At 44.5% G+C, this 25,714-nt stretch overlaps 3 protein-coding genes across 6 annotated transcripts in view; all 3 read right to left on the bottom strand.

Annotated features, from left to right (window-relative positions):
- Positions 1–11,092, bottom strand: part of plekha6 (pleckstrin homology domain containing, family A member 6) — a 71,489-nt gene extending 60,397 nt beyond the window's left edge. The window contains exon 1 of the mRNA XM_028997698.1: positions 10,936–11,092. The gene's annotated coding sequence lies outside the window, so the exon portion shown is untranslated. The remainder of the gene's footprint in view (positions 1–10,935) is intronic.
- Positions 11,093–13,416: 2,324 nt separating this feature from the next.
- ppp1r15b (protein phosphatase 1, regulatory subunit 15B) lies at positions 13,417–18,039 on the bottom strand. Its single transcript, XM_028998641.1, has 2 exons — positions 15,754–18,039; positions 13,417–14,605 (listed from the first exon to the last, which is right to left on the bottom strand). Exons 1-2 carry the CDS (start codon positions 17,323–17,325, stop codon positions 14,411–14,413), a joined length of 1,767 nt encoding a protein of 588 aa, XP_028854474.1. The 5' UTR covers positions 17,326–18,039; the 3' UTR covers positions 13,417–14,410.
- A 1,408-nt stretch (positions 18,040–19,447) lies between these two features.
- The window catches only part of pik3c2b (phosphatidylinositol-4-phosphate 3-kinase, catalytic subunit type 2 beta), a 38,758-nt gene continuing 32,491 nt past the window's right edge, over positions 19,448–25,714 (bottom strand). For all 4 annotated transcript variants that reach the window (XM_028998151.1, XM_028998150.1, XM_028998153.1 and 1 more), the window contains 4 exons: positions 24,010–24,097; positions 22,205–22,311; positions 21,737–21,865; positions 19,448–21,607 (listed from right to left, as the gene is read on the bottom strand). In XM_028998151.1, coding sequence (XP_028853984.1) covers positions 21,416–21,607; positions 21,737–21,865; positions 22,205–22,311; positions 24,010–24,097 — 516 coding nt within the window. In that variant the 3' untranslated portion in view covers positions 19,448–21,415. The remainder of the gene's footprint in view (positions 21,608–21,736; positions 21,866–22,204; positions 22,312–24,009; positions 24,098–25,714) is intronic.

Below are 25,714 nucleotides of genomic sequence, written 5' to 3'. Positions count from 1 at the left end.
TTTTTGTGATACCCCGCCCTGCCTTTGTCTGCCCCAGACGGGAGACACTGGGGGCGGGACAAGACAGAAACAACACATTCTGATTGGTCTGTGACAACTTCCGGTGGGTCAAATGTATAAAGGATTGTTCACTTGTGGTAGCTGGACTCTTTTTTCATCTTCTTTTCCATCGGGAACTGGGCCTTGCAGCTCCTGAGTCTTCTCTCTACCCATTTTTCTCCTGGATCAGGTGATGTCTCTGAAGCTTGGTTCAGGCTTTTCTGTCTTTTTTTCTATTTTTCCTCCCATTTGGGTTTTCTCTGTAACGTTGGTGCCTTTTTTACACACAATATTTACATGTAACTGCAATAATAATTTACTGGTGTTAATAAATTAGAAACTGTTCATTCTTTTAACCTCTATGCAAAACAAAGGTGCAGAAACGTCATGGCCCTGCGACGTCCCATCTTACAATGAATGTGAGCAAGAGAGCAAACGTCCATTTCAAGGTGATAAATAACAATTGTTCGCAAGGATTACTCGCAATAATAGTTTTAACGGTAAACTCGTTTTTATTTTTACACTGTTATACATGCAGCTTGGTTTTCTGATCATGACAAGGTTCTGACTGTAAAACAATGTCCTTAAAGTGCCATTAAACCCAGGGCACCTTTTTAGGTCTGGGCTGATGATCATCGCTGGTTCTGCAACCGCAGCTCTTATGCAAACATGACATTAAATCGGTTGCATTTTGGCAAGGAGAAGCTGCACATGCAACCCAGCTGGCGGCACCAGACGTTCAGCGATTGTTCTTCTTCTTTCCGTCCCCCCAGCGGGAGTCCTAGTCACACAGCTGATGCCCTCGCCGTGATCTGCGCGACACTCGGAAACAACAACTGTTTGGGAGGTGAAAAAAAACTGAACCAATGCAGGCAGCCATGATGGAGCCGATTACAACTGATGCAACCAAAAGCAGAAATTGCTAATATGCTAATTAGGGTGTAGTTGCTTGGTGATAAAAATTCTGGTAAAAAGTAGTGCCGGTACTGAATGTGGCTGCCCTTGTAGGAGTTTGGCGAGGCGCACCACACTGTGGCCTTGTGCAAGTGAAATTTGTTCCACTTCGACGCATTTTCGACGCATTAGGCTGATCTTATCGGTCTCTGAAAGTCCAGAAATCTATAATACAACATTATTGTCTAACCGGGAGTTTAGAATACCATGCCTACTTTTGAAGAAGAAGTGCAAAACTTGCGGTGAGCGCACTAAAAGCATTAAAGCGTCCACACGAGTGAGTCCTTGTATTTGAAAAATGTATGGGATGCATCACGATGCATTGATAATTGAGACACTGAAAGTTGTAATTGAATTGAATCGTGAGACCAGTGAAGGTTCACACCTCTTGTAGGCTGGTAGTAGCCTAGTGGGTAACACACTCGCCTATGAACCAGATGACCACAAAGTCCCAGATTCAAACCCCACTTTACTACCATTGTGTCCCTGAGCAAGACACTTAACCCTGAATGTCTCCAGGAGGGGACTGTCCCTGTAACTGCTGACTGTAAGTCGCTCTGGATAAGGGTGTCTGGTAAATGCTGTAAAATGTTTAAAATGTTAAACAATAAAGTCAACATTGTGTAGTAAACACCACTAGTCACGAGTAAAACCTTGTACCAAGTGCAATAACTGTCCTTCGTGCTGCCATACACAGTAAGTAGTCCACTTTGTTTGTCAAGTGAAGCATTCCACTGAAATATGACATTTATGCAATCCCTGATGCTTCAGACTGTTCCTTCCCAGGGATTCGTTTATGGGGACAATCGAGAAAACAAGGAGACGTTATGTAAGAAGGCACTCATCCCCACTGAGTAGAATTCACTTGGAACTAAAAGAATCGCATTCTATTCTTGTCATCCCCTCTGTCCCTCCCTGCTGCTTCAGCATGACATGTCATGCTTGGGGCGATGGAGCGGAGGGGAAAAAATACTCCATCAGACGTCCCCTGAGCTGGGAACACAGCGGAAAAACCCAGAAACCCTCAATTATGTCGGCATTTCATTTCCTTGTCACTTTTTGTTTTGATGTTGTGCATGAAAAAAAACGGTTTGATTAATATGAAATATGTGGTTGAAATGGCAGCAGGGAAAGCCGCCTACTTCCAGTGATTCCCCACTTCACAATATGAAAAATCCTGACATGCATAATCTCCTCATATGTCTTGGAAAAGAGAGAACCCTTCAGAACTCGACAGAAAAGGGCGTGGTGTTGTTCAGATGCAGCGGGACCGAGACGGCTGCAGACATCGCCGTTGGACATTGTGAACAGAGGTTTCCAGAGTCCATCAAAACTTACAGAATGACGAAAACGTAAAGGAGAGAAGCTCCCTTGGTATAAAATGCTAAGATGGAGGGAGTGAACGCGGGTGTGCAATAAAGTGATTCACGGCTCGCCCTGTAGCGATGGGTCTGCTGTTGGCTGAATCACTCTGCATTAAAGAGCTTTTCTGCAGCCTGAGGAAAGGCGCGGTGATTCAGGCGGACGGTGCTGTCGGCCCGGCAGGAACAGTCATTACTGGGTCTGCTGCGCAGGCACATGTCCATTCTGCTTCTTCCCAACCAAGCTTACGGTTTTACTCGATTTGAACAAGACCCTGGTCCCAGGAAGCACTGAAAGACGTGCGCGTCTCTCAGAAATGGACTAACTGGTCTTTGGTTTGCTTTCTCATATCTACCTCTCAGTCAGTTTGTCAGCTCTGTCTATGTGTGTGTGTGTGTGTGTGTGTGTGTGTCCTGTCTGTGCCATTTGGCTTCAAATCAGATCCCATGCTAAAAAAAGCCAGTAAATCACGAAAGGAAAGACTAATGAGCTGAGGTGAGTCTCTGGGGGAAGGGGGACGTCCTAAATGAGCTCTTTGTCTGCACCTGCTGGGGGCCAGTCACAATTAGACGTCCCCCCATGTCTCTCTCTCACACACACACACACACACACACACACACACACACACACACACACACATCAACATAAGCACACACTCTACACTTTATGCTCTTATAGAAAAAGAACTATAATATTGTATGTGTCTGAATTTCAAAAATGTTATCAACAGTACTGTTAATGAGTATTAATATACCTCTATACACACACACACACACATATTTATATGGGTATGATAATATATATTATGTAGAACAAGAGCAGGTTTTCTGAGAGCTGGAAGAAGAGACCAACCTGATCCACCACCGACGGTGGAAAAAAAGTCGGGACCACCTTCACACACAAGGCGCGGCCAGCGGCGTGGTATGGGTATGATAATGTTCTGAAGTCCTGACACGATCAAAGGCAGCAGAAACACCTGGACCAAGCCGTGATTCGCAGATTCATCATCAGACCTTCAGAAGAACCAACTCTTCAGTGCCTTCAGTATGGAATGCAGACAAACAAAACTTGGCCCAACCTGTTACAGAGCAGGGTGTTGGGTGTGTGCACATGTGTGTGTGTGTGTGTGTACTGCAAATGGGAGACATTTTATCCCAAGTAGAGTATAAAAGGCAGTAAATTAGAAACTCACACCTACGGACATTTTAGAGGAAACCCGCACCAACATGAGGGAGCATGCAACGTCCGCCTACACAAAGCCAGAGGATGCATTCAAACAATCAGCTTCAGTAATGATAAAACTAAGTTACTTGGAGAACTAACTACAAGTCCTGCATTTGGATCTAAAAGCCATACTTACTTTTGGAAATACTAGGTTAGATCAATATATCTAACACATTAATGCGGACTTTAAAATCAAATGGTAAAATTTACGGTATAAAACTAGCAGATGTGTGTGCCAGAATTTTACCATAAAATCTACGGTGAGGAATGTAATTGCTTAATGATGCACTATGTTTAAAATCTGTTCAGTTTTAAGGTATAAAATGGGCAGCTGAACCAGAACCTTAATGTAATACCTGTTATAAATACAGAATAAAACTATAATCTTTCCTTGCAGTTACTCTACAGTTTGTACAATAATTGTTAAACATACACATATAACCGTGCTATTTACAGTTTTATTCCTTACACTTAACACCAAAGAATGCAAAGATTTTAGCTATGTATTGCCGCCACCCATATATTTAGAGCCTGGTGGGCGGAGTCAGCAGACCTACACACCCACTCTAACTTACTGACTAGCAAGACACAACTGCTCATATTCTCTGGCACTGGGCAACGGTGATGGTGCCTAACAACCCACCTACACTAAACTGTAACACACAGCACAATAAGCAACGTTCAACTATTATCATCCAACCCCCTAATTTCCCCACACATTTACTTTTTAGAGCTCGTATTATGCATGAATTATATTTTGTACTTGTCATTTTGTGCATGGTACAGAAATGTATTTATTTATTTATACAATATAATACATGTGAATAATTTAAGGTTTTGTACTATAGATTGTTTTACACTCTTTTTCTGCATGTGTAACAGCCTTGTCCTCTAAATATTATGCAGACTTACCGTTTAGCAATTAGTTGATTTAACAATGATTTCATATTTTTTACTTTTTTTTTCTGTTTCATACCTTTAAATCAAATTTTACAGCTTACAATAATGTCATTTATACATTTAGCAACCTTTTCTATGCACTTTTTACAAATTAATAAAGAAAACCAACAGCGAAGAGAAAAGAACCAGGGGACTGAAATATCTGCATGACATACAAATGGCCACCCGTGCAACATCAAGGGTTTTAAATAGTGTGTAACCCTTCTTTTCCATCTTTTACTTCTCTAATCTCCCTCGACTTCGCTCAGACCCCCGGCTTGACCCCTGGTCCATGTGTCAATCCGTGGGATGAAGATTACTTTAGGAACTGATGGGGTTAAAAACTGTTCCCAAGTCCCATCAGAAGATTGCTTTTATGTTCCATGCCTCCAAAAGCCTGTGACCTTCTCCTGTCCACCATCTCCACCCTGCCCCAGTTTCTTTTCAGCAGATAGACTATGCTGTGAGTCCTTTAATGGTCTGATTTTTCACATGGCATCATGTGATTTGTTTGTGGTCTGTGGCTAAATATACACTATCCCATCGTTTTTTTTTAATGATCCGATGATATGCGGTCTAGAGAGTCAGGATTATACTCATCAAAAATGAACTGAAAAATTCTAATAGACTGATCTATATATCTAAGAGCATCAGAAATGGGGTCAAATGATATTTCAAAGGTTTAGTCAGTTCATCTAAGGCAAGAAAGCAAGAAACGTCAAAGGACAAGATTAATAACAGATTTTTCATTATGAACAATTAAACAGGGCATTAATGAAGAACCAATGGGTTCTGGTTCAGATGAGGCTGACACTCATTATGACCCCCAAAACTGTCCCACAGAGTAAACCCAGTGCAGACAGGGATAACACGAGGACAACGTCATGAAGAAGCCAGGAGAGTCAGCAAGCGAGGCTGATATCCAATAATACGGAAGTGCTCTGCCAAAGACGAGGATGGGATTAAGGGAGATAAGGGGCTGTTAGTAGGTCAATGGACAGGTTGTCTGGAAGCAGGACCTCACCCCCTACCTCAACCAGAAAGGTCCCGGCTATGTCAGGGACCGGGCAGGGGAGGAGCTTGTAGAGAAGAAAGTTGTCACTGGCAGCAGATGGTTCACACTGATCTTCCTTGAAGAAAATGGGGCTAAAATACGGTGGACTGTTATAAATCCAACTCTATAAATCGAATTTGAGGACAATTCAATAGCAAGACCTCGAAGGAAAATAAATGGATCGTGAATAACACAAGTGCAGATTGATCAGTGAATGTGTCTTTAAAGTCAATGTAATTCCTACAATCATTTCCACTGCTAACTACTTTGTTAATTATTAACACCATAGGCTATTTTCGGATGTCAGGTCACTATGCACTGAGGCGGGGGCGGGGTGGGGATCAGATTTCATCTAATCAATATCAGTGGCAAAATATATGGCCACTTGGAACAGCGTGAACATCTTTTCTTTTAGACGGGTGTCTCCTGTACCTACTGAATAAACTCAAACTGATGATATGACAGGGAATCCAATTTTAATTTGCCATAATCTGACATGCCATGGCCATAATCTGAAACGCTGTGTCCATAATCTGACACGCCATGGTAATACACAACCTAAAATAGGTCCCGGTTTCTTCATTCCTGACCAGGTCTTTACATCAGCAGATTAAAGGCATCCATCAACTGGCCTGAAATCAAACTGGACGGTGGTTCAGTCCTGAGTGTGAACACAGAGTCTGTAGTGGAGAGATTCCCTGTAGTGGCAGCAACTATTTAAAGATGAGGAAGGAGACAACAGGGTTGTCAAGCGTTTGGTTTCATGCTGGGAATCAGCCCTGCTGCAAAACAAATGGAAATATTTCTTTGTGTGTGTGTGTGTGTGTGTTTTCTGCACACCACCATCTGGTGCGGCTGCAGCTCTGCTGCCACTGGTTTTGTCTGTCATACAAAAGATGACAGGTTGCCTGGCTGACACCGATGACACAAAGGGCTGGCTACGCTGTTTATTAATCGGCAGCAATCCAGATGTGACCCCAACATTTACTAGTATGTGAAGCAAAAAGTGCTGTAAATGGTCACCGCATGTGATTGTGTGATTGTTTTGACCGACAATGGGGTGTGCGGTGCACATGCCAGGGACCAACAACGTGACATTAGCCCAGTCGGTGGATTCTACTCAGCATCTCAGCATTGGGGAGGAGGACTGAATGACATGAGGACTGGGGAGAGCCAGTCAGATCCTTAAATGACTACAGTGCTTACAGCAAATATCTAAATAACTAATAGTCACTAAAAATACTAAGTTTTTCCATTATTTTACCTCTAAGTACAGATTTTTTCTATACACCTTAATAAAAATGGGATATCAATCTCCAAAGTCAGTCAGCAACACTAAGAACAACCTGTTACTGAAACAAAAAAGAATGAAACATTTATAGAACAACAAAAATAAATGATATTTTTTACAAATTATTCAATTGAGAGCATGTGACAAACACTAAATGCTTTTTCTCCTCACAATAACCATATAATTTGTGCTAATCTATTAGGTATGATTCTTATTGGATGGTTCTTTAAACCATCATGCAACATAATCCTGTAACACACCATCATCATCATCATGGCTTTTATCTAAATCGTTTGTTGGATTAGTTTCTTTAAAAGGTGATCAGTACAGGTGTAAAAATTGAAGACATTTAAAGAGCCTTGGAAGTGCTCAACGTCCGCTCCTAAGTGCTCAGGTCATCTCCCCCTCATCGGGTTCCCTGTGTCAACAGCACAGATCTAATTAGAACTTCTTCAGGCCAAACGGCAGCCACTTAAAGAATCCATTCATGTTCGCAGCAAGTCCAAAAAGGCAAAGGAGCAGACAAAAGAGAGTGTGCCTGCAATCTCTGACAGTCACCAGTCAAGTATTCTTACAAATACTTGAAGTTTGGGCCACTATTCAATTTCTCATTACTGCATATTTACCTTTAATGGCCAGAACTGCCATTAAAACATTTCTGTCTTTCATTCTTGTAAATACCAAGTCAACAGGCTGGTCTTTCATGTTGAATGTTCATATTGCTGCATAATCCATGTTAGATTTACTGAAAATGAAATAAAATGTATTACAGCTGCCTCATATAGAGATTTTTTTTACTATATCTATACTACAAAAAATCAATAAAATTGTCTTCTTTCACTGTCTTCCTGGAATGTCAGTGTCTGATGCTTTTTTTCATTGCGCTATTAAATATTTACGAACACCATTACGGGTAAATCATTGACTTTGGCATCTTCATAATTGAATCGCTATCTAAAATTAAACGTATAAAGCTAGAAAAATGAGTTGAGCAGAAAAGCGACTTGACTACCTTCCAAAATGTCATTCAAGTGACAGATAAAGAGGCTCTGAAATGTAGATTTCTGCTCATGTCCAAGTTGCCTAGGAGCTTGTGGTTCATTGATCGTCTTGGGATATCTGAGTGCCAGACTTCTCTCTGGCTGAGAGACCTGGTTGCCCAGGCACTGATATGACTGTACAGAAGCTCGGGAATTACAACGAAGACAGTAACGTGGCAGTGAAAGAGCCATCTTTTCCATGTCCACCATAACCTCCACCATGGCACTGGGAAGACATAAATCTGCCCCATCACACACCCATTAACACCAATTAAAATACCATGAGATGATGACTATGTTTATGTGTGTAAATTACACTACCAGTCAAAAGGTTTGGATGCACCTACTTTAAGGTGGTTATGGAGAAAAAGTAATCCAATGCAAGAAACATATTTAGTATTTGTTGCATCAGGAGAAAGTGAAGTGTGTTTGATGAATCTGTTTTTTCAGAGTCGCCTCTTTATTACCTTCATGGCTGCTTTGTTCACTATTGTTCATCCTCATTGTTCATGAGATGCTGATGAACATGAGTGAATGATAAACCTTCAGGACTGTTGGAAACCGTCCCCGTTGTCCAACTAAAGGTGGTGGAGAGAAAATGAAATGCTGCCATCACAGCAAAAGCTCCCTGATTTGGAGAGACAACGTTCAATGTTTTGCCTTATTTGCTATTTTTTTCTGTTTATTACATAACCTCACGTGTTATTTCATAGTCCTGCATCTTCAGTTCTGCTCTATAATGTAAATAATGTTAGACCAATAAATGAGTAGGTGTGTCCAGGTGCTTTTGACTGGTAGTGTATGTGTTTGTATTGTTTTTGTCAGTAATGTTCATTTTTCATCTCTTTCATTTCTCCGCTCTCCTCCCCCAACAGCCAGACATGCCCCTGCCCTCGTCTGTCCTTGCTTTTCCTCTGAACGTCTCCTTGACTATAGCACTAGAGTGGTTTGCTTAATTGGTTACCATGGAAACCCCTCTGGTTGGCGGGGGACAGTGCAGCGATGAAAGGAAGAATGGAGCGATGGCCTGTAATGAACAGCTTTGTCCTTCGTCGGGCCACCCCTGCACAGCCAGAATTCCCCGCATCACCCCTGACTGGCGTTTTAAAAACCCCAGATCATGTAAAGAATCCCAACAACAGGCACTGCAGGAGGGGTGTCACAATCACTCTGAATGAAAAGAACTTATTTCCTGACCTGCAAAACAGAAATACTCACATTGTCACTGCAGTCATTTGGACCACGACTACAACAACATGATAAAAAGCTGCATGGCAGATCAGCGAAGGGACACGATAAACGCCACTCAGACGCCCTTATCCAGAGCGACTTACAATCAGTAGTTACAGGGACAGCCCCCCCCCGGAGACACTCAGGGTTAAGTGTCTTGCTCAGGGACACAATGCTAGTAAGTGGGGTTCGAACCTGGGCCTTCCGGTTCATAGGCAAGTGTGTTACCCACTAGGCTACTAAAATGATGCTTGTGACGTATTGACTGTGGGAGGAGTAAATAATCCACAATGAGCAGTTCTTCATCTCCTGGGTGTCTCCTGGTTTAGAAATATTTAAAACGTTCTTTTTTTATATCGCACCGGCAAAACCAGGACCCTTATTTATGATTTGCACACCGACAGTAAATGCTGTAAATGCTGCTTTTCAGAAGGTGAACTACTACTGTGACCCACTGGGAAGTTAATAGTTGGCAGCGATATATCTAGTCATTGATGTTACTGTTCCACTTGCTGGAAGACGTCTGGGAAAAAATCATATTGTCTGAAAATATTGTCATAAAATCATAGTGCAGAAAAATCATATTGTCTGAAAAGTTTCAGGATTAAATGAAATTATGCAGCCTCACCGAAGAAGCTCAGGATGTAAAAGGAACGCGATCTTCGTCACACCTAATCTATGCACGTGGGGGTTAGTCTCTCAGCTAAATTCCTACTGTGAGACATTCACTGTTCATCATTATTATAAATATGGACATTCATTTGCTCACACAGGGTGATGGGTTAAATGCAGAGGACAAATTTCACTGTGTGCACCGTGTGCTGTGGTGCTGTGTATCACATGTGACAATCACTTCACTTTAAACTTTAATTTACATACATATCGCCTCATATTTCTGTGACAAGTTCAAGGCCACAGCGTTGTAATATGTTTAATTCTACACCACTCTGGCCGATGCAGGGCAGCTCTGCTTGCTCTGCGATTAACGCTTGAAATGTTATTATAACGCTGTTTATAATGTTATAATGAACATTTACCACCAAGCTGATCGTACTGGATGTGAAAAGGAGCAGAGGACAATGGCAGCTCTTTCTCGCACCATCAGGATGAACAAGAGGAGTACAGAGCGAGGGGAAAGGCACCGTCTACACGGAAAAGCATGTGGTTGCCAAGGGGACAGAGCGGCAGTGTTGTCACCGAGAACTGATGAGTGTGTGTTTTGGGGGCTGCACCTCCTTCACTGCACCCCCCCGCCGCCACCTCGTCCATGCGCTTCCACTCGCTAAACCCTCCTAATGCCCACTAATCCCAAGCACCTCAAGCGCTCCACTGTTCCACTCCCACAGCCACCGACAGAAACGAATTCATCTTCTACCGGACGTTATCATCTGAAATACGCACAGAGATTAATGTGAAGCTTTTGTGTGTGTGTCTGTGTGTGTCTGTGTGTGTGTGTGTATTGGGATGGGACAGTTCAGCAGTGAAAGACAGACAGGTGTTGACCCACTAGGAGGACAGTAAAGCCCATCTGGTGACACGAGACGTCTGTGACAGCTACCACTGAAACGGATCAAAACACCGTGACCCCCGCAACGTCAGCGTCACTGTCCTGAAATGACAACCCGCACACTGACACGAATAAACGAGCATCATCGTCTCCGCACAATCATCTTCTCATTTTAACCTACAAAAGATTATAGCATGTTGAGGGGTGGCCTGCAACGCCCAGACACACGCACACACACACACACACACACACACACACACACACACACACACAGAAATGAATGAATGTCACTCACCAGCCTAAAAGCTCAGGCTGTCGCCTGTTCAGCTGCGTGTCTTGCAGTAGGTCCAGAACGTGGACATTATGAGAGGACACCACAGACGCAACAATGGCCCCTGTTCTGGTGTACAATAACAAGCATCCTCCGCTCAGGAAGGGGTGGATAAAGGCGAAGGAGGGGGGGATACGCACAGAGCATGCCCCGCACCAGCATCACAGGGACTCTGAGCGTCACGTGACCGAGCTGCCAATCAGAGGGTTTTCTGCACGTCGCACGTGCACCAAGGAATATATGATTATTGTGGATTATAGAGATGGAGAGTGGGAGATGGGGACGCGGCCACGGCTTTTATTAAAGAAAAGAGAGATGTGCGGCAGACCTGTAATCTCCACTGGCCCCGCCCCTTGGGCCTCCAGCCAACCAATGAGCTTCACGGATTCCCCCTTCTCGGCTCACGATTAACCCCTTCTAAGCTGCAGAGCCACACCTGACCAATGAGAACAGAAAACTATATTTACAGCTACACTGCAAAAGCAGCAGAACACAGGGGTGTAAAATGAAACCGCGTACGCCATTTAAACGGTCAGCACTAGTATGAAAATTTGATTTCTATGAAATTGTCATGGATGGCATTGACCGTGACTCTTCAGTCTCGATGCCTTTTAATGCAGCAAGAATCAGTTCCATGGCAACAGTCGCTTTTCTTTTAATTTATCGATAACACTTTACAATCAGAGTACAGATCTATATACTCAGGTCCTGGTGATTTAATGCAAGATGTTGCTCACCATGAACTCACAAGGGGCGGCGGTGGCCTAAATGTCGTGTGCACCGTGTGAGGTTCTGCAGTGTTTCACAATGACGATCACTTCACTTTCACTTTTAATCAAGTCACTGTTAGGAAGTTCATTCAGAGTCACTTAATACCTTAATTGAAACAAGAATTGATAAGCCACCAAATGCAAGTAATGGTTAGAACGTCTGAATGCACACAAATACAGAAAATCAGACCTCGGCATTCATATAGGGATTTATCTGCTGAGTCTGACGCTTTGAACTCGTGACTGATAAGGCTTGTGTTCGTGCTTCTGATCATCATACGGCAAGGCCTATGGCGGCCATTTCGGTGCAGTTTTTTGTCCTACTGAGTCCTACTGAGATGTAGAGATGATTTGTGTGGAGGTGAGCGGCTCATCTCTCCTTTCTGCATTAAATGAAAAATGCCACCAGAACTGTGCCCGTTCAGAAATGTTATTACAAACCTCTTCAGCAAAAAGTAAAATATGAATAATACATAATAATCACACAAAGTGTTATATTTTTATGAATAAATAAAAAATACAGCTCATCCTAAACTACGATAATGTGTCCTCCAGGACAAGGGCTGGTGACCCCTGCTTTTATTCTACACTTACTTGATTACTTGTGAGAGTGCACTGATCAGTGTGGAGGTCGAGGTTTGGGACGCAGCGCCCTCTACCGCACAAACCCTATCATTTATCATTCCGTAAAATAATGGAGTTGTCGTCCAGCTGTTACGGAGGTTGCGTTCATCTGCCAAACCATCACCACTTATTGTTTGTCCAGGACCTTTGTTAAAATTGTAACCGAGGTGAGGTCAAGTCACAGGAAGCCCCAGGTTCAAATCCCACTTACTACCATTGTGTCCCTGAGCAAGACACTTAACACTAAGTTGCTCCAGGGTGGGACTGTCCCTGTAAATACTCATTGTAAGTCGCACTGGATAAGGGTGTCTGATAAATGCTGTAAATGTAAATGTAAGTGTGCTATTTAAACGTATGCACCTCACCTTTCTCAAGTACACCTTCTAGATCATTTGACAATAATTAGTGGTGCCTGCAGACCAAAACCATCCCTGCATGTTGCCTGTCGGTCATGTGCGGGGTGTAAAGTTTGGTGGAGGGGGCTGTTCTTCTGGGCCTGGGCTCGGCCCTTTAGTTCCAGTGAGAGGAACTCTCAACGCTTCAGCTTACCAAGACATTCTGAACCATTTACACCCCTAAAACCCTGCGGCAAACCTTCCCAGAACTACAAACTGCGGGCCAACTCCGTAATAAACCCTCTGGATTGGATGCGGGACGCCATTAAAGTCCACGCGTGTGTGAAGGCCGCGTCCCAATACCTTTGACAAAGTAATGTAGCTTCCTGCTGAAGAGAGCGGGTTTTCTTTATTCTCAGATGTGTTAGTTATGCGTGCTTTTGGCCTGTCAAATGATACTTGAAGAATGGACTCCTACTCTGCTCCATTTCCAGAAAGTGTAGAGATAGCAGAAATTAAACCACTCATATGAGTTGCCATTCTTAATTCCTTTTTATGTGAAGGTTGGGGTAGAACTCAGTTGTGATGTAATTCCAATTTCTGAGAGATCATGCTCTGGTCATCTTCACCAAAGAAAGGCCTACAGAGCGAGAAAAGCAGGACCCGAGCAGGGACAGAATGATGGACGTCCAACTCGCAGTAGAAATAATATACGGTTTCACTGAACTGGTGTTAATTTTATTACATTTCTGACACAACGCCCACACAAATGCAACAGCCATAAGTGTATATAAGTAATTTATATGCTTTATACAAAAATAAAACAATCGTTCTAATTATATTAGATATTCTGACCCAAAACACAACTTTCAATATGCTTTAAACGTCAAGCATAACAAGTAGTAGATGCCATTTCGGACAGACGAGTGAACAACATGCACCCCTCCCGTTTTTGCCTCGGCACACAGAAAATTGTATGTACTTGGTCACAGCTGCCTTGGGTCGGAACACAAGGGGAGGAACATTTCACCCCTCCTGTCTTCTGCAATATGCATTAGAGGGAATTGGTTTTAAATGAAAAGGTGTCTGCTTGTCCCATCAAGCTTGCCGTCACCCATCTTGGCGCTGGGCCGTAAACCCACTGCTAACCGCGCCGATGCGCTCTCCTCTGCAGGCTAATACTTGACCTCTATGTGGGATCCAGTGGATTTATCTTTGGTATGATGTTTGAATACGTGGAGGGTTGAGGCCATGCAAAGGAAAGGCCAGGGAAACACTACTAGAGTACATGTTGACCACCAACAAAGGTTAAAAATATATTAAAGTGGCGCCCCCTAGGGAAGGAAAGGTGTTATATGATTCATTTCTTTTTGGGGGCATCTAGTGCTTTAGTATTTTTTCCCCCCACTTTCAATAATGGCAGCAGCAGGCAGAGAGAGAAGAAGGGGGGAGAGAGAGAGAGACAATGCACATGGCACTTGGACACCATACTTGGACACCAGCACTGGCTATTTAGGAGGGGGTTGTTGAAGGTGGGAGGTCCATCTCGACCTTCTGTCAGGAGATACACTGTGCATGGCCAGGGTCTCGTTGGGTTGTGTGTTCACCAGCCCTTAGACCTTTAGGAGTAACACCCAAAAAAGACGACAAAGAGTCTCACGTGTTTCAGTTCCACTGTTCATTTAAACATTCAACTCAAATGAAAAACAACTAAAAAGACGCAGGATACAGTCTGTCGTACACGACCCTGCGGAAGGCCGGGGAGAGGCAAAAAGAGATGCGCTCTTCCACTTCCTGGACGCGGCGCTGGAAGCGGCAGCGGTCCCGAGCAAACTCTTCCCAGGGGCCGTGGCGGTCTTCATCGCTGCTGGCGTAGAACTCTTCAACCTCCTCCTGGAACCTCACCTGTGGGTCCACACATGATCATACAACAGTCAATTACAAAGGAAATGGCAATGCCTTCTGCTTAAAAGTGTCTCTGTGGTGACAGCAATGTCGACAGCAGGGGGCGCTGGTTGTCTAGAAGCTGGACGGGTTCCTCAGACAGAACGTATTAAACAACTAAACATCACAGCATAACAAACGTTTACACAAAATAACACTTTTTTTTTTTTTTTTTTTATTGTATTATACCAAAAATCCTTTTATGTTTTTTTTAACTGGGTGGTAATAGCCTAGTGGGTAACACACTCTATAAACCAGAAGACCCAGGTTCAAATCCCACTTACTACCATCGTGTCCCTGAGCAAGACACTTAACCCTGAGTGTCTCCGGGAGGGGGGGGCTGTCCCTGTAAATACTGATTGTAAGTCGCTCTGGATAAGGCGATAAATGCGGTAAATGTAATTAAATTCATTGATATTTTTTAAATGATATAATTTTTTGAATTGATTGAGAAAGAGAAATAAAAGAACGTCATGAAGTGAGGTTTGAGAACAGCAGATGAGGGAGTGTGGGTAATTTCCTATCTGCGGAGGAGCAGTCAGCCTCTTCTCCTCCAGCCCCAACAACCAATGGGATTGGAGGAGCCAGGCCGTGATCTGGGTCTCATTACCCCAGAGAGCCGGAGAAATGGAACCGTTGCATCAGTTAATGGCAGGCGGTGAGGAGGGCATTGCAGGGGACACAATGTTGCACTCCTTTACATCACATCGCCCAGGCCCCGCCTACTTACACCGATCGGCCGAGTTGAATTATTATTCTACAGTCTATTAAGATCAGCGTTATTATGAATGGTCTGCTACTGAGCTGGAAAGATATGATTCGTGCTGTCGGGTTTTTCTGGGTGGACAACCATCTATGAGCAGAAACAATATATAAACTGAAGCTTCTGGGCAAATTCATAAAATATAAATAAGACCATACCGAGGACCACCGAACTAAAACAAGCAACAAGACCTCTAGTTACTTAGAAAATGAACCTTATGGAGTAAAACCTGGTTAAAAACGACCTAATGAGCATTAAGGTTATATTGAAACCATTCAGAAACCTTCCTCAGCTGCTTGGGGCAGTCTGGGACGTTTGTGGGAGTGTAAAGTGGCACCATACTGACCTTCTTGGACCTGGTGGCTGTCCAGCCTGGTAAAGGCGCGTCCTCGGAGAAGCCGCTGTCCAACCGGTCCTCGGCCTCGTTCATCTTGTACTGGGGGACGGCCGTGTGGTGGGGGGGCTTTTGAGTCCTGAGGGGGGCCTGGAAGTTGAGTGGGCTGTAAGGATCGGCAGAGGAGATGAAGGCGTTCCAGAGCTGAAGGTTCTCGGCCTCGTCTACCTCACACCCGCCGTCGTCCTCCTCGTCCTCCCCCCACGAGTCCTCATCCGCTTGGGAGAGGGGGCTGGAGGCTGGGACACCTTGTGGCGGGGCGAGCGGGGCGACCGTGCAGAGGGACGCGGTGAAGTTGCATGGGTTGTACGGGTCATGGTTCTGGCACAACGAGTTCCACAGGCGTTCCGTCTCCTCATCGACCGCGGTTGTGTCCCGCTCGTCCCCATCTTCATCCTCGCTGGCATCCTCTTCACAGTCCTCAGAGAAATCCGAGGAGTCTTCACTGTCGAAGTCGCTGTCGGACGAGCTCTCGCCGCTGCCGGGGCCGCCCATGATGTAGGCGATGGCTTTGTTCTGACACTGGGGTGGACGCGCAGTGGGAGCATCTTCCTCCTCCTCCTCAACCTCGCTTGGAGAATCCTCAACCCGTTTCTGCCCTTCCTCGGGGACGTTGGGGACATCAACGGACGCCGCCGGAGCGCCTTGAACTGAGGCTCCGCCCCCCTCCTCCTCCTCTTCACACGCCCTCCTCATGCCGCAAACCCTGGAGCCGGACTGCTCCTCTTCCAAGCTGGAGTAGCCGTTATCTTGGTCCGGGGTCAGGACCGCCACCTCGCTGCAGGCGGTGGCAGTTCTGGCGCCATCGGCCCGCCGGTCCGGGTTCGAGAGGCTCTCTGGCCTGGCCGCGTGAAGGCCGCCTTTGTCTGCGGCCGTTTTGTTGCAGCAGGGTCCAGCGCTTTCGCCGCGCTTTGAATTCTCATCCTCGCAGCGCACCACAAAGAGCTGGGAGGGCTGAGTGGCGGCCGCCACGCGGGCCGGGTGACAAAGGTCACCAGTGTTGCGGTCGTGGTGGCGGCGAGGGCTCGTCACGGCCGTCTCCTCTTTATTCCACAGCGACACAGAGAGCCAGCTGTGAGGGGCCGCGCCCCCTCGTCCCCACCAGGTCGCTCCGTGGACTGGCCTGCATGGTCCCTGAGTGGGAGCGTTGTAAGTACCCGTGAAGACGGTGCTTAGAAAGTTCCTGGCGCTGCTCAGGTAGCCCCGCGCCGCCGGAGCCTGGACCTCCTCGCTCGCCCCTGTGATCCGGTGGGAGTCGGGGAGCAGGGCGGCCGCCGCCGGAGCCCGGACGTCCTCCTCGCAGCCCCCCATGATCCGGAGGGAGTCGTGGAGCAGGGCGGCCGCACGGGGGCGCTGCAGCGCGGCCGCGTCGCCCTCCTGCCGGGCCAGCAGCGCGCTTCCCGCGGCCGCCGAATACCTCTTCCAGAGATCCAGGACCGGCAGGGGGACGTAGGAGAGGAAGCTGGTCCATAAAGGCCTCGGGGCCTTCACCTCAGAAACATCTTCCGAGCTCATGTCCAACATCCCGCCGATAAACTAGCGGCGGTCAAATGAACCGCGAACAAAAACTAAACGTCTGGTGGGAAATTCAAATTTAAAAAAACACTAAGAGCAACTTAACTTCCTTCTAGCGGTGCAAGTGAATTGTCCGACATAGCGGTGGGTAGAAGAGAAAATGTCCGCGCCGAGGACGCTGTTAGTCCCGCTGAAGTCTCCACGGAAGCCCGCAGCTCGGAGCTTCGTCCATGCTGGCCGCTTGGCTGACAGTGACAGCGACAGTGACGACGCCTCCCTCACGATTCCCGTAGTTGTGGCGGCCCGCGAACTTGGCAGAGAGCGGCGAGCTCGGGTGCGGGCCGGGCGATGAGACGGCGGACATTTTCAGACGAGGAGCGGCGGCTCGGGCTCAACTTCCAGGCGGCTGGAGCAGCTCGGCGGCCCCGTACTGGTGGCTAACAGGCTTAGCTTCGGCTACCAAAAGGCGCTTGACGGACGGCACCAACGACTACGAAACATACGTTTACCGGCAACCGAATTCAGTGCAGTAAAACCCGCGTAAATCGCAGACGTTAATATCGTCACGGCCACTTTGGAAAAAGAGGAATTTCCGTCTGTTCTGGGTCGTCAGTTGACTGCGCGCTGTAGCTCATCCGCGGAGGAGGATTTCATCAGAAAGCTTTAGGGACCGTCGCTAAAGTGGCTGCCTAATGTGAACAGTTAGGGGACGTCGATAAAAGGACCAGATCCACCCGGCACGTGGCCTGTACGTGCCCAGTGTCTGTTACGTAATGAAAGCGACACCCTAGATCAGTATTTCGCAATCTTGCTTCTGGGGTCTCACTGATCTCATATATTTGCTATATGTGTTGGCTATATTTTTATCCATGTGCTAATTATATCTATATTTTTAAACTGCAGTCAAGACAGCTTGCATGAGTGATAATAATGAAAGGAGAACGGCATGTACTGATTTGCTTATGGATGCTTTGAAAAGGCTAGAAAGTGCATCTCTTATATAGACATTGACCAGGAAATTTAAGTTGTTGTTTTTTTTTTACTTAAAAGTTTCATTTCATGTTACTATTGTTTTATTGGCTTGTGCATTTGAGACATATTAAAAAAAACATTTATTTTTTAATTTGACTGAACATCATCATTATATTACATATAACTAAGAAATCTTCAAAATAAGTCATTTGTTCTCATGACAGTAAATGAGAACTGAAGCCATATCATGTCCATCTACTGCTCTTTTAGACCTGAGGATTTTGCACAGATCCTATAGCTTCCTATAGCTTCCTATAGCCGATACTCAGCGTTGTCAGCAGCCACACATTGTAACAACACGATCCCGCTAGCACACTGCAGAACACTCAACCTTAGAATGTGGCACAATAGTGGCTCTGCCAAATTACAGCATGCTTTAATTTTTTTTTTTTTTTTACTAGCCAGCCATTAGAGGCCTTATGAAGAATGTATGTGTTTGCCTTCAGAGACCCTGTCAAGCCATAAAAGATTCATGAAAGAAATTTTTCAGAGAGAAGATTCACTCCATTTCTTTCACTCGCATGTGCAGGGTTTTCAACAATTTTACATGCATATATCAAATAATAATGAAAGACTGGTACAGAGAAAGGCAGGTATAATGTAGTATCTGCGTAAATACTTCCAAATTATTGCGCTTTTTCAGTTCAGTAAGTGTAAGTATGCGTTTCTTTGACACCACAGACGTACTGTTGTAAGATACTGACTGTGATTAGCACAGATCACCAGACAATTCAGTCATACCTGATGTAACCATTACCTCAGTGTCCCAACAGCCTGTGGGTGTGGTCCACCAGAGGGACACAGCCATACAGTAGGGTGTGTGCCACAAAGGAAAGAAGATTAAACTTGGGCCGGCGGACTGAAGGGAGATTAATTGCTGTGCGACTCAAAGCTGTATTCCCAGTGCCAGCGAGCTGGAATGCAGTGCATGGCATTGATGTTGAAAGCAGTGTGCAATAACCCCGAATAGAGAGGCCATTTACATACATAGGGAGAACACGGTGGCATGTTGAGGCATCCCTTGGACAGCCGTGTGTTTAATCACTTCTGCTCTGTTACACGGGGCTTTCATCATCCAGTGGGGGAAAGAAACACCACATTTTTTCAGTGTCCTTTTTTATTATTTAGTGCAAATAATATTACAAAAACATGGTAAAAATGAAGGTAAAAGGTACAGATTAGCTAGGACAAAGTGGCAATAAAAATCACATTGAAAATGATCATTTCTCCCAACATGTATGACAAACAAAAGTCTTGTTCATTTCGAACGTACATTCTTCTGCCCCCTTCACATTGCTGCAAGTGTCCCAGCTACAGTTTAATAGGAGCTTCTGGAGCCACTACTGAAGGGACACAGACCTCTCCGTATGAAGGATCATTTGCATTAACCCACAGCAAAATTCAAACACACATTCAAATCACACACTCGTGGTGGAATGACTGCACACAAATCTCAAGAGAAAAAATTCCCAGAATCCATTACAATTACTAAACACGGCCAATAGGAAAAGTGGGTCCCTGGGTGGATTAATGTTTTCTCCCTCTTTTTTTATTGTTACAGTTGTACAGTTTATTTTATAATTATAATCCAGTACCTTGAATCACTCATGATATTGCAAACATATGTGCTTCAGCATCAAGAACCTTGAGAGCTAAGAAGCAAGCTACTGGAACAATCCAAAAATGAAAAGGTCACCAGTGTCTATTAAGGGCTCAATTCTGCATGAGATGAAACTTGTATTTGTGACTGGTTTCGCATAGACAATGGCTCTTGATCAGGACCCAGAAGCACGTTTGCTTGGGAAACAGAGGTGGGACTTAAAAATGCGGATGTTTTGTGGATTTACCTACTAACCACATAATGCTATGAAGTTAAAAAATATATATTGATCAGTATTATCCAAATTAAAATGAATGTGCTTCTGTCTGTATAATAAATTAAGTTCTTTTGTACAGTTTATTGTTTAAACATAAATATCAATAATTACCCAACAGGCAAGAAACATTGCATGCGCGCTTGCAGCTGCATCCTCTCTGAATTACTGAATTATTACCACCATAAAATGTTATGTGATGAGAATTGGTTTTAATATAAACGTTACAAAATTGCCTCAGACCCCAAAGGTGAGCAATTTTACATGACAAACCATTATGAAAAAGTACTATTAGGTAATTTTGTGATTTTAAAATATAACATTTTTGTGCACTAAGGAAATAGATGCTATCTCGATGCTCTTAATCTGGTTGGGAGTGTACAAAAAACGACACAGAAAGATGCCGAAATGGGAGCAGTGGTTAAGAAATCTGAGCTCAGCAGTCGTCTGGAGTCTAAAAATAAGACCGCACGTCGACATAAACACACTAGGCCCTCAAAATGTCACTCACTGCTTTTTTTTCATCCCAAACAATTGAGTTGACCCTTACAAGCACCTAGCCGTTTTACAGTACAAAACCAAACCCAGCTTCCCTTCTAAACCTATGTGGTCTGATACAGAGAAATCATAATAATATATACCATAGGCTACAACACAACTGAGCCCAAAAATCGAGCCAAAAATAATAATGATTTCATTTAAAACAGATAACTTAAGCAAAAGTTTCCCTTTCTATTCACAATGCAGCCTTGTAGGGCTATGCAAATCCAGAAGCAATGAGTGTGGAGCTTTTTTCAGCGGAAAATCCACAGCTGCTTTGGGCTCCATGTTTATGCCAGAAAGAACTTCAAAAAGTTGCAACACCTAGAGAAATAAAAGCCAGGATGGTTTTTAAGAACTTGCCCAGCCCTCCACTATAACCGAGTGCATTTTTCATATATAATAATTTATGACTGGTCACATGAGCCCATCCTCATGTGGTCCCTCTCCCCAACAGTGTATCACACTGCATACAGTATATAATGATGGGTGCCCATCACAGTTCAACACTTCTCCTGACCAAGAAGACTGGCACTAACCCCACACTAACTCCCCCCACAAGGAGGAAATTAAAATGAAAAAAAATCTGTCCTCCCAATCACTGAAATCATAGAAACATGATTCCAGTAATCACCTCCCAACCCTTTTCAGTTTTAGCGGGAAGCATCAGTTCCGCCAGTGCCAAGCTGGTGCCAGTCCACCCAGCGGTGGCCAGGGTTGAGGGTCTTGAGGGGGATGAAGGCTTCACCCAGCAGGGTATTTTCCCAGAATGCCCCCTCGCTGAGCACACGCAAGTGGATCACCCTCTGCTGCAGGTCGCCCAGCGGGATCTTATCATACACCAGCTGGGAAGAGGCAAAAAAAAGGGTCATGAACATCACAAATCCTCACAGGATTTTCAGTCACGTTTCAACGTCTTAATGTCTGACGTATTTATCATTTTCGCCTGTCTGCTGCCTGATCCTGCTGCTTACCATCTCATTGTAGGTGGGGTTGCATGTGCGCCGAGCGGCCTTGGTCTTCCTTTTGCTCATTTTTTGGGGGTCCGGAAGAAGGTAAAGTTTGACATAGGGATCAGGGTCTGTGCCGTCCTGCAGGGGTTGCTGGAGAATTGAGGGAGGGAAAGAACGTGTTGATTCGATCAGAGTGTAAAATCAGAGCTGCGATCCTGAAGTGTGAAATGAAATCCACTTTTAAAGGATTACAGATCCCATTCTTCTTTCACAAATATACTGCGTGATGAATGGTTAAATACCGTGCAGAGTAATGGATGGGTGGGTGTGTAATTATCCTGCCATGTGTAATTCATGCTCATTGTATCAAACGTGGATATGGCATAGAGTGAGAGAGCTGCTAACGAACCATTTCTCAGAGCACAGGACTTAATGAAGCACCACTGACATCCATGCATTCTCCGTCACATTATAAACCATCAGACTTACCAGTCCACGGATGTGCATCACCATGATGAACAGCTTGTCACTCTTGTATGAAATGGACAGCTTCACTTCACCCACGACCTTTTCGAGCACCGGGGTCCAGGACAAATCTGGGGGGAAAAACAGCAAAAAAAGACTTTTAAGTCCTGGCTTCCTGCAGTTTGCTCAGAGTACATTTACGGCATTTATTTGACGCCCAGGGACAGTCCCCCTGCAGACACTCAGGGTTAACTGTCTTGCTCAGGTTGAAAGTGGGGTTTGAACCTGTGATTTTGTAGTCTTCTGGTTCATCCCGTGTCTTACCCACTAGGCTGCTATCACCCTACAGTACAAGAGCATTAACTGATGTAATGTTTATCTCATTTAGAAGATTGCCCAGTGAAGTCTCATGGGCAAATAAATACATCTCAATCTAATGAACTAAAAAAAAAATTAAAAATTAACTCAGTGAATTGTTGAAAATGTACTCGTCTCACAAATCCACTAAAAAATGCCTGTGACTGTCCAGATATTAAGGGACAGACTGTGTGTCATTTCAGATGAAAAGATATTTGTGGCTTTGTACCAGAAGAGCAATTCAGAGATGTTACAAACGGGATTAAAAGATCACCAACCGTGTTCTTTGGGATTTAGAGCAAGATGTTACACCTGAGTAAGGTTCAACACACCCTAACACACCTCCAGGATTGCAGAGGCTCATTCGCATAAATAAACAGAACCCCCCCCCCCCACCCCACCCCCCCATCTTTAAATGAGGCTTCCTCATGTGACGTTTTGACGAGCAAGGGTCCAAATAATCCAATATGAGGAAGAAGCGTATGACAGCTGTCAGGCATCTGGCTCCTCCCAATTGAAACTATCTAATGGGCAGATGGTTTCTCTTATTCAAGATATAGAGAACTGCCAAGTGGCTTTATTAATTAAGTCCATCCTAACAACCCGTTGACACCACCAAACAAGCTCCATGCTTAGTGCAGAGCCATCTTGAAAATAGAGTCCAATGCTTGCAGTGATTTATTGCAACTTAATGTGTACAGTATACAGTATAATCCTAATGAGCGGTCAAGTCAATACAGGGCACTTCATGGTGGATCCGAACCTGACAGCACTGAAAACCAAAATGAAAAAAAAAAGACCTTCGTACTTGCCTACTATCTTTAATTAATTTCGCTTATATTTCACCTGTGCAAAAATAAAAAGGCTATTCAGTTTTGGTATGTTAGGAACTTATTGTAATGTTCCTATTGTTCTGGGGGTTTTGTTGCCTTGTTTCCTGTGGTCCTCTGTTATTTAAGGTTAGTCTGTACTGAGGTTCACGAAGGTGTGAAATGATTCAACAAGTTTTTTTTGTCCTCGTCACGCACCTCAGCACACCATGTGATTCCCACGTTGGCAGTGACACCAAAGGTTAACCAACTTTTGTGGCTTCATATGAAACAGTCATATGGTTACTGTGCTTGAATCAGTGTGTCCCTACCTGGTGACTCTACGGCCATCTGTACAGCCGTCTAAAAGAAGGGGATTTCACTGCCTCTGATAAGGTGCCAGGCAGCCATTGGCTGCTGGTGGGTTATCAGGTTAGAGCCACACTGGACTATGCTCCCACCAGCAGCTCAGACTGAGGACTCATGGAACGTGCCCTTTAAACCCGGTGCACTCACTGTTTCCATGGAGACCGGAAGTGCCTAGATGGGGGCACTTTGATGAGTCAACATACCCGGTGACAAAGCAAACACAGCAACATAGGTGAACAAGTCCAGTGTAAAACACTGTACTGAGCGTGTGAGATTCTGTGTGTGTGTGTCTACCTGGTGGTCGGTTCTGCAGCACATTCTGCACGGTCCCTTGTCGCTCATCCCGAGGAAGCGGGTGAAAGAAAGTGTAGACTAGGTCACACTGGAGGGAAAAGCAGAGATGAAACAGGGGTACATGAATTGAATTTTAGTGTTTTCTCTCACGTCACTGAACCAATGTGTTTAAAACATTTACTGAATGCTGACTCAGGAAAATCCACAGACAACACAAATGTTGGGCCAGTGGTGGCCTAGCGGGTAAGGAACCGAACATGTACTTGGAAGGTTTCCGGTTCAAATCCTGAACAGTCAAGGTGCCACAGAGGTGGCAGTGAGCAAAAGACCATCCCCACATACTGCTCCCCGGACGCCTCTCATGGCTGCCCACTGCTCACCAAGGGTGATGGTTAAAAGCAGAGGACACATTTTGTTGTGTCACCGTGTGCTGTGTATCACAATGACAAAAAATTACTTGTGTAATGTAAGCTCAAGACATCTACAGTATGTTGAAATGTATCATATTATGATGATTTGGGCCTGTTTGTATGACAGACCATTTACTATTGTGCTGGGAATATGTTTTTGGCTCCCTGAGGGTACGGATCAGGCACAATTTTGGAAAAACAAAAAAGTGTCAATAGGTGAAAAAAAAAAATTATTTCAGTACCGCAGGACTAACACCGGTGTGCTATATATCAAATATTAGTACTTTATTGTGTGAGATGTGCTATTACTTTTAGAAGCGATCGGAGTAGGCGTGGCCGAGCTATTAACGCTAAAATGGTCATTTTCCCATTGGAATGTATTGAATGCTAATTTTAGCATTGGTAGCGTTTGTAAAATGGGGCCCTTTTATAAAGTTTTTTTTTTAAGTGGTACTGCTACAGTGTCATTGCCAACAAAGGGGACCCTACAAGGGGTACTGATACAGCAGCATCGCCAACACTGTCACTCAATGGAATCTTAAACCAGCCACTTCATTAGGATGCCTGCTCAATCAGCCACAATCAGCCGGTCCTTTGGCCACTTTATTTATATCTTGGCCATGCCCTGTTATCATTGTTGATGTTAACATGTAAATTTTTTAACATGAAATTTCATGTGACTCATCTTGGCCACGCTATTTTAGCGTTTTAATTTTAGCGTGCTAACATGCTCATTTTTAAACATGCTCCAAACGTCACCAAATTTAATGTTGTCCACGCCCTGTTTGCGTTTTTTGATGTTACCATGCTAACATTAGCATGCTAACATGCTCCAAACGTCACCAAATATAACATGACGCATCTTGGCCACGCCCTGTTAGCATTTTTGACATTATTGTGCTAGCATCAGCATGCTAACATGCACATTTTTGAACATGTTTCAAATATTACCAAAATTCATGTGACAGCCTGTTCCATCAGCTACTGTGGTTATACCGCCTGCTCTTACAGCTTACACCAGCTCTGGAGGCCACGCCAGCTGCTACGACCAATGCCCAGATAGGCCCATCAAAATTTCCATAGAACTTTGGTTTCTAGTTATTATTATTATTGTTCATTACAATAATAATATTCATCATCATAATACAATAAACTTTTCTGCCCACAATCATTATTTATTTTCTATTGTTTCATTTAATTCCGTTATGTTTGAAGGACTCTCCTTTTACCCCGCCTGGGTCAATCCAAGTGAAACTGAAAGCTGTCAGTGTGACTTGCCACATGAATTGAAATGA

The sequence above is a fragment of the Denticeps clupeoides genome, chromosome 12, assembly GCF_900700375.1.
Source record: "Denticeps clupeoides chromosome 12, fDenClu1.1, whole genome shotgun sequence".
NCBI classification, from domain to species: domain Eukaryota; kingdom Metazoa; phylum Chordata; class Actinopteri; order Clupeiformes; family Denticipitidae; genus Denticeps; species Denticeps clupeoides.
Note: the sequence above shows the minus strand (reverse complement) of the source record. Positions and strands in the feature narration are given on the sequence as shown.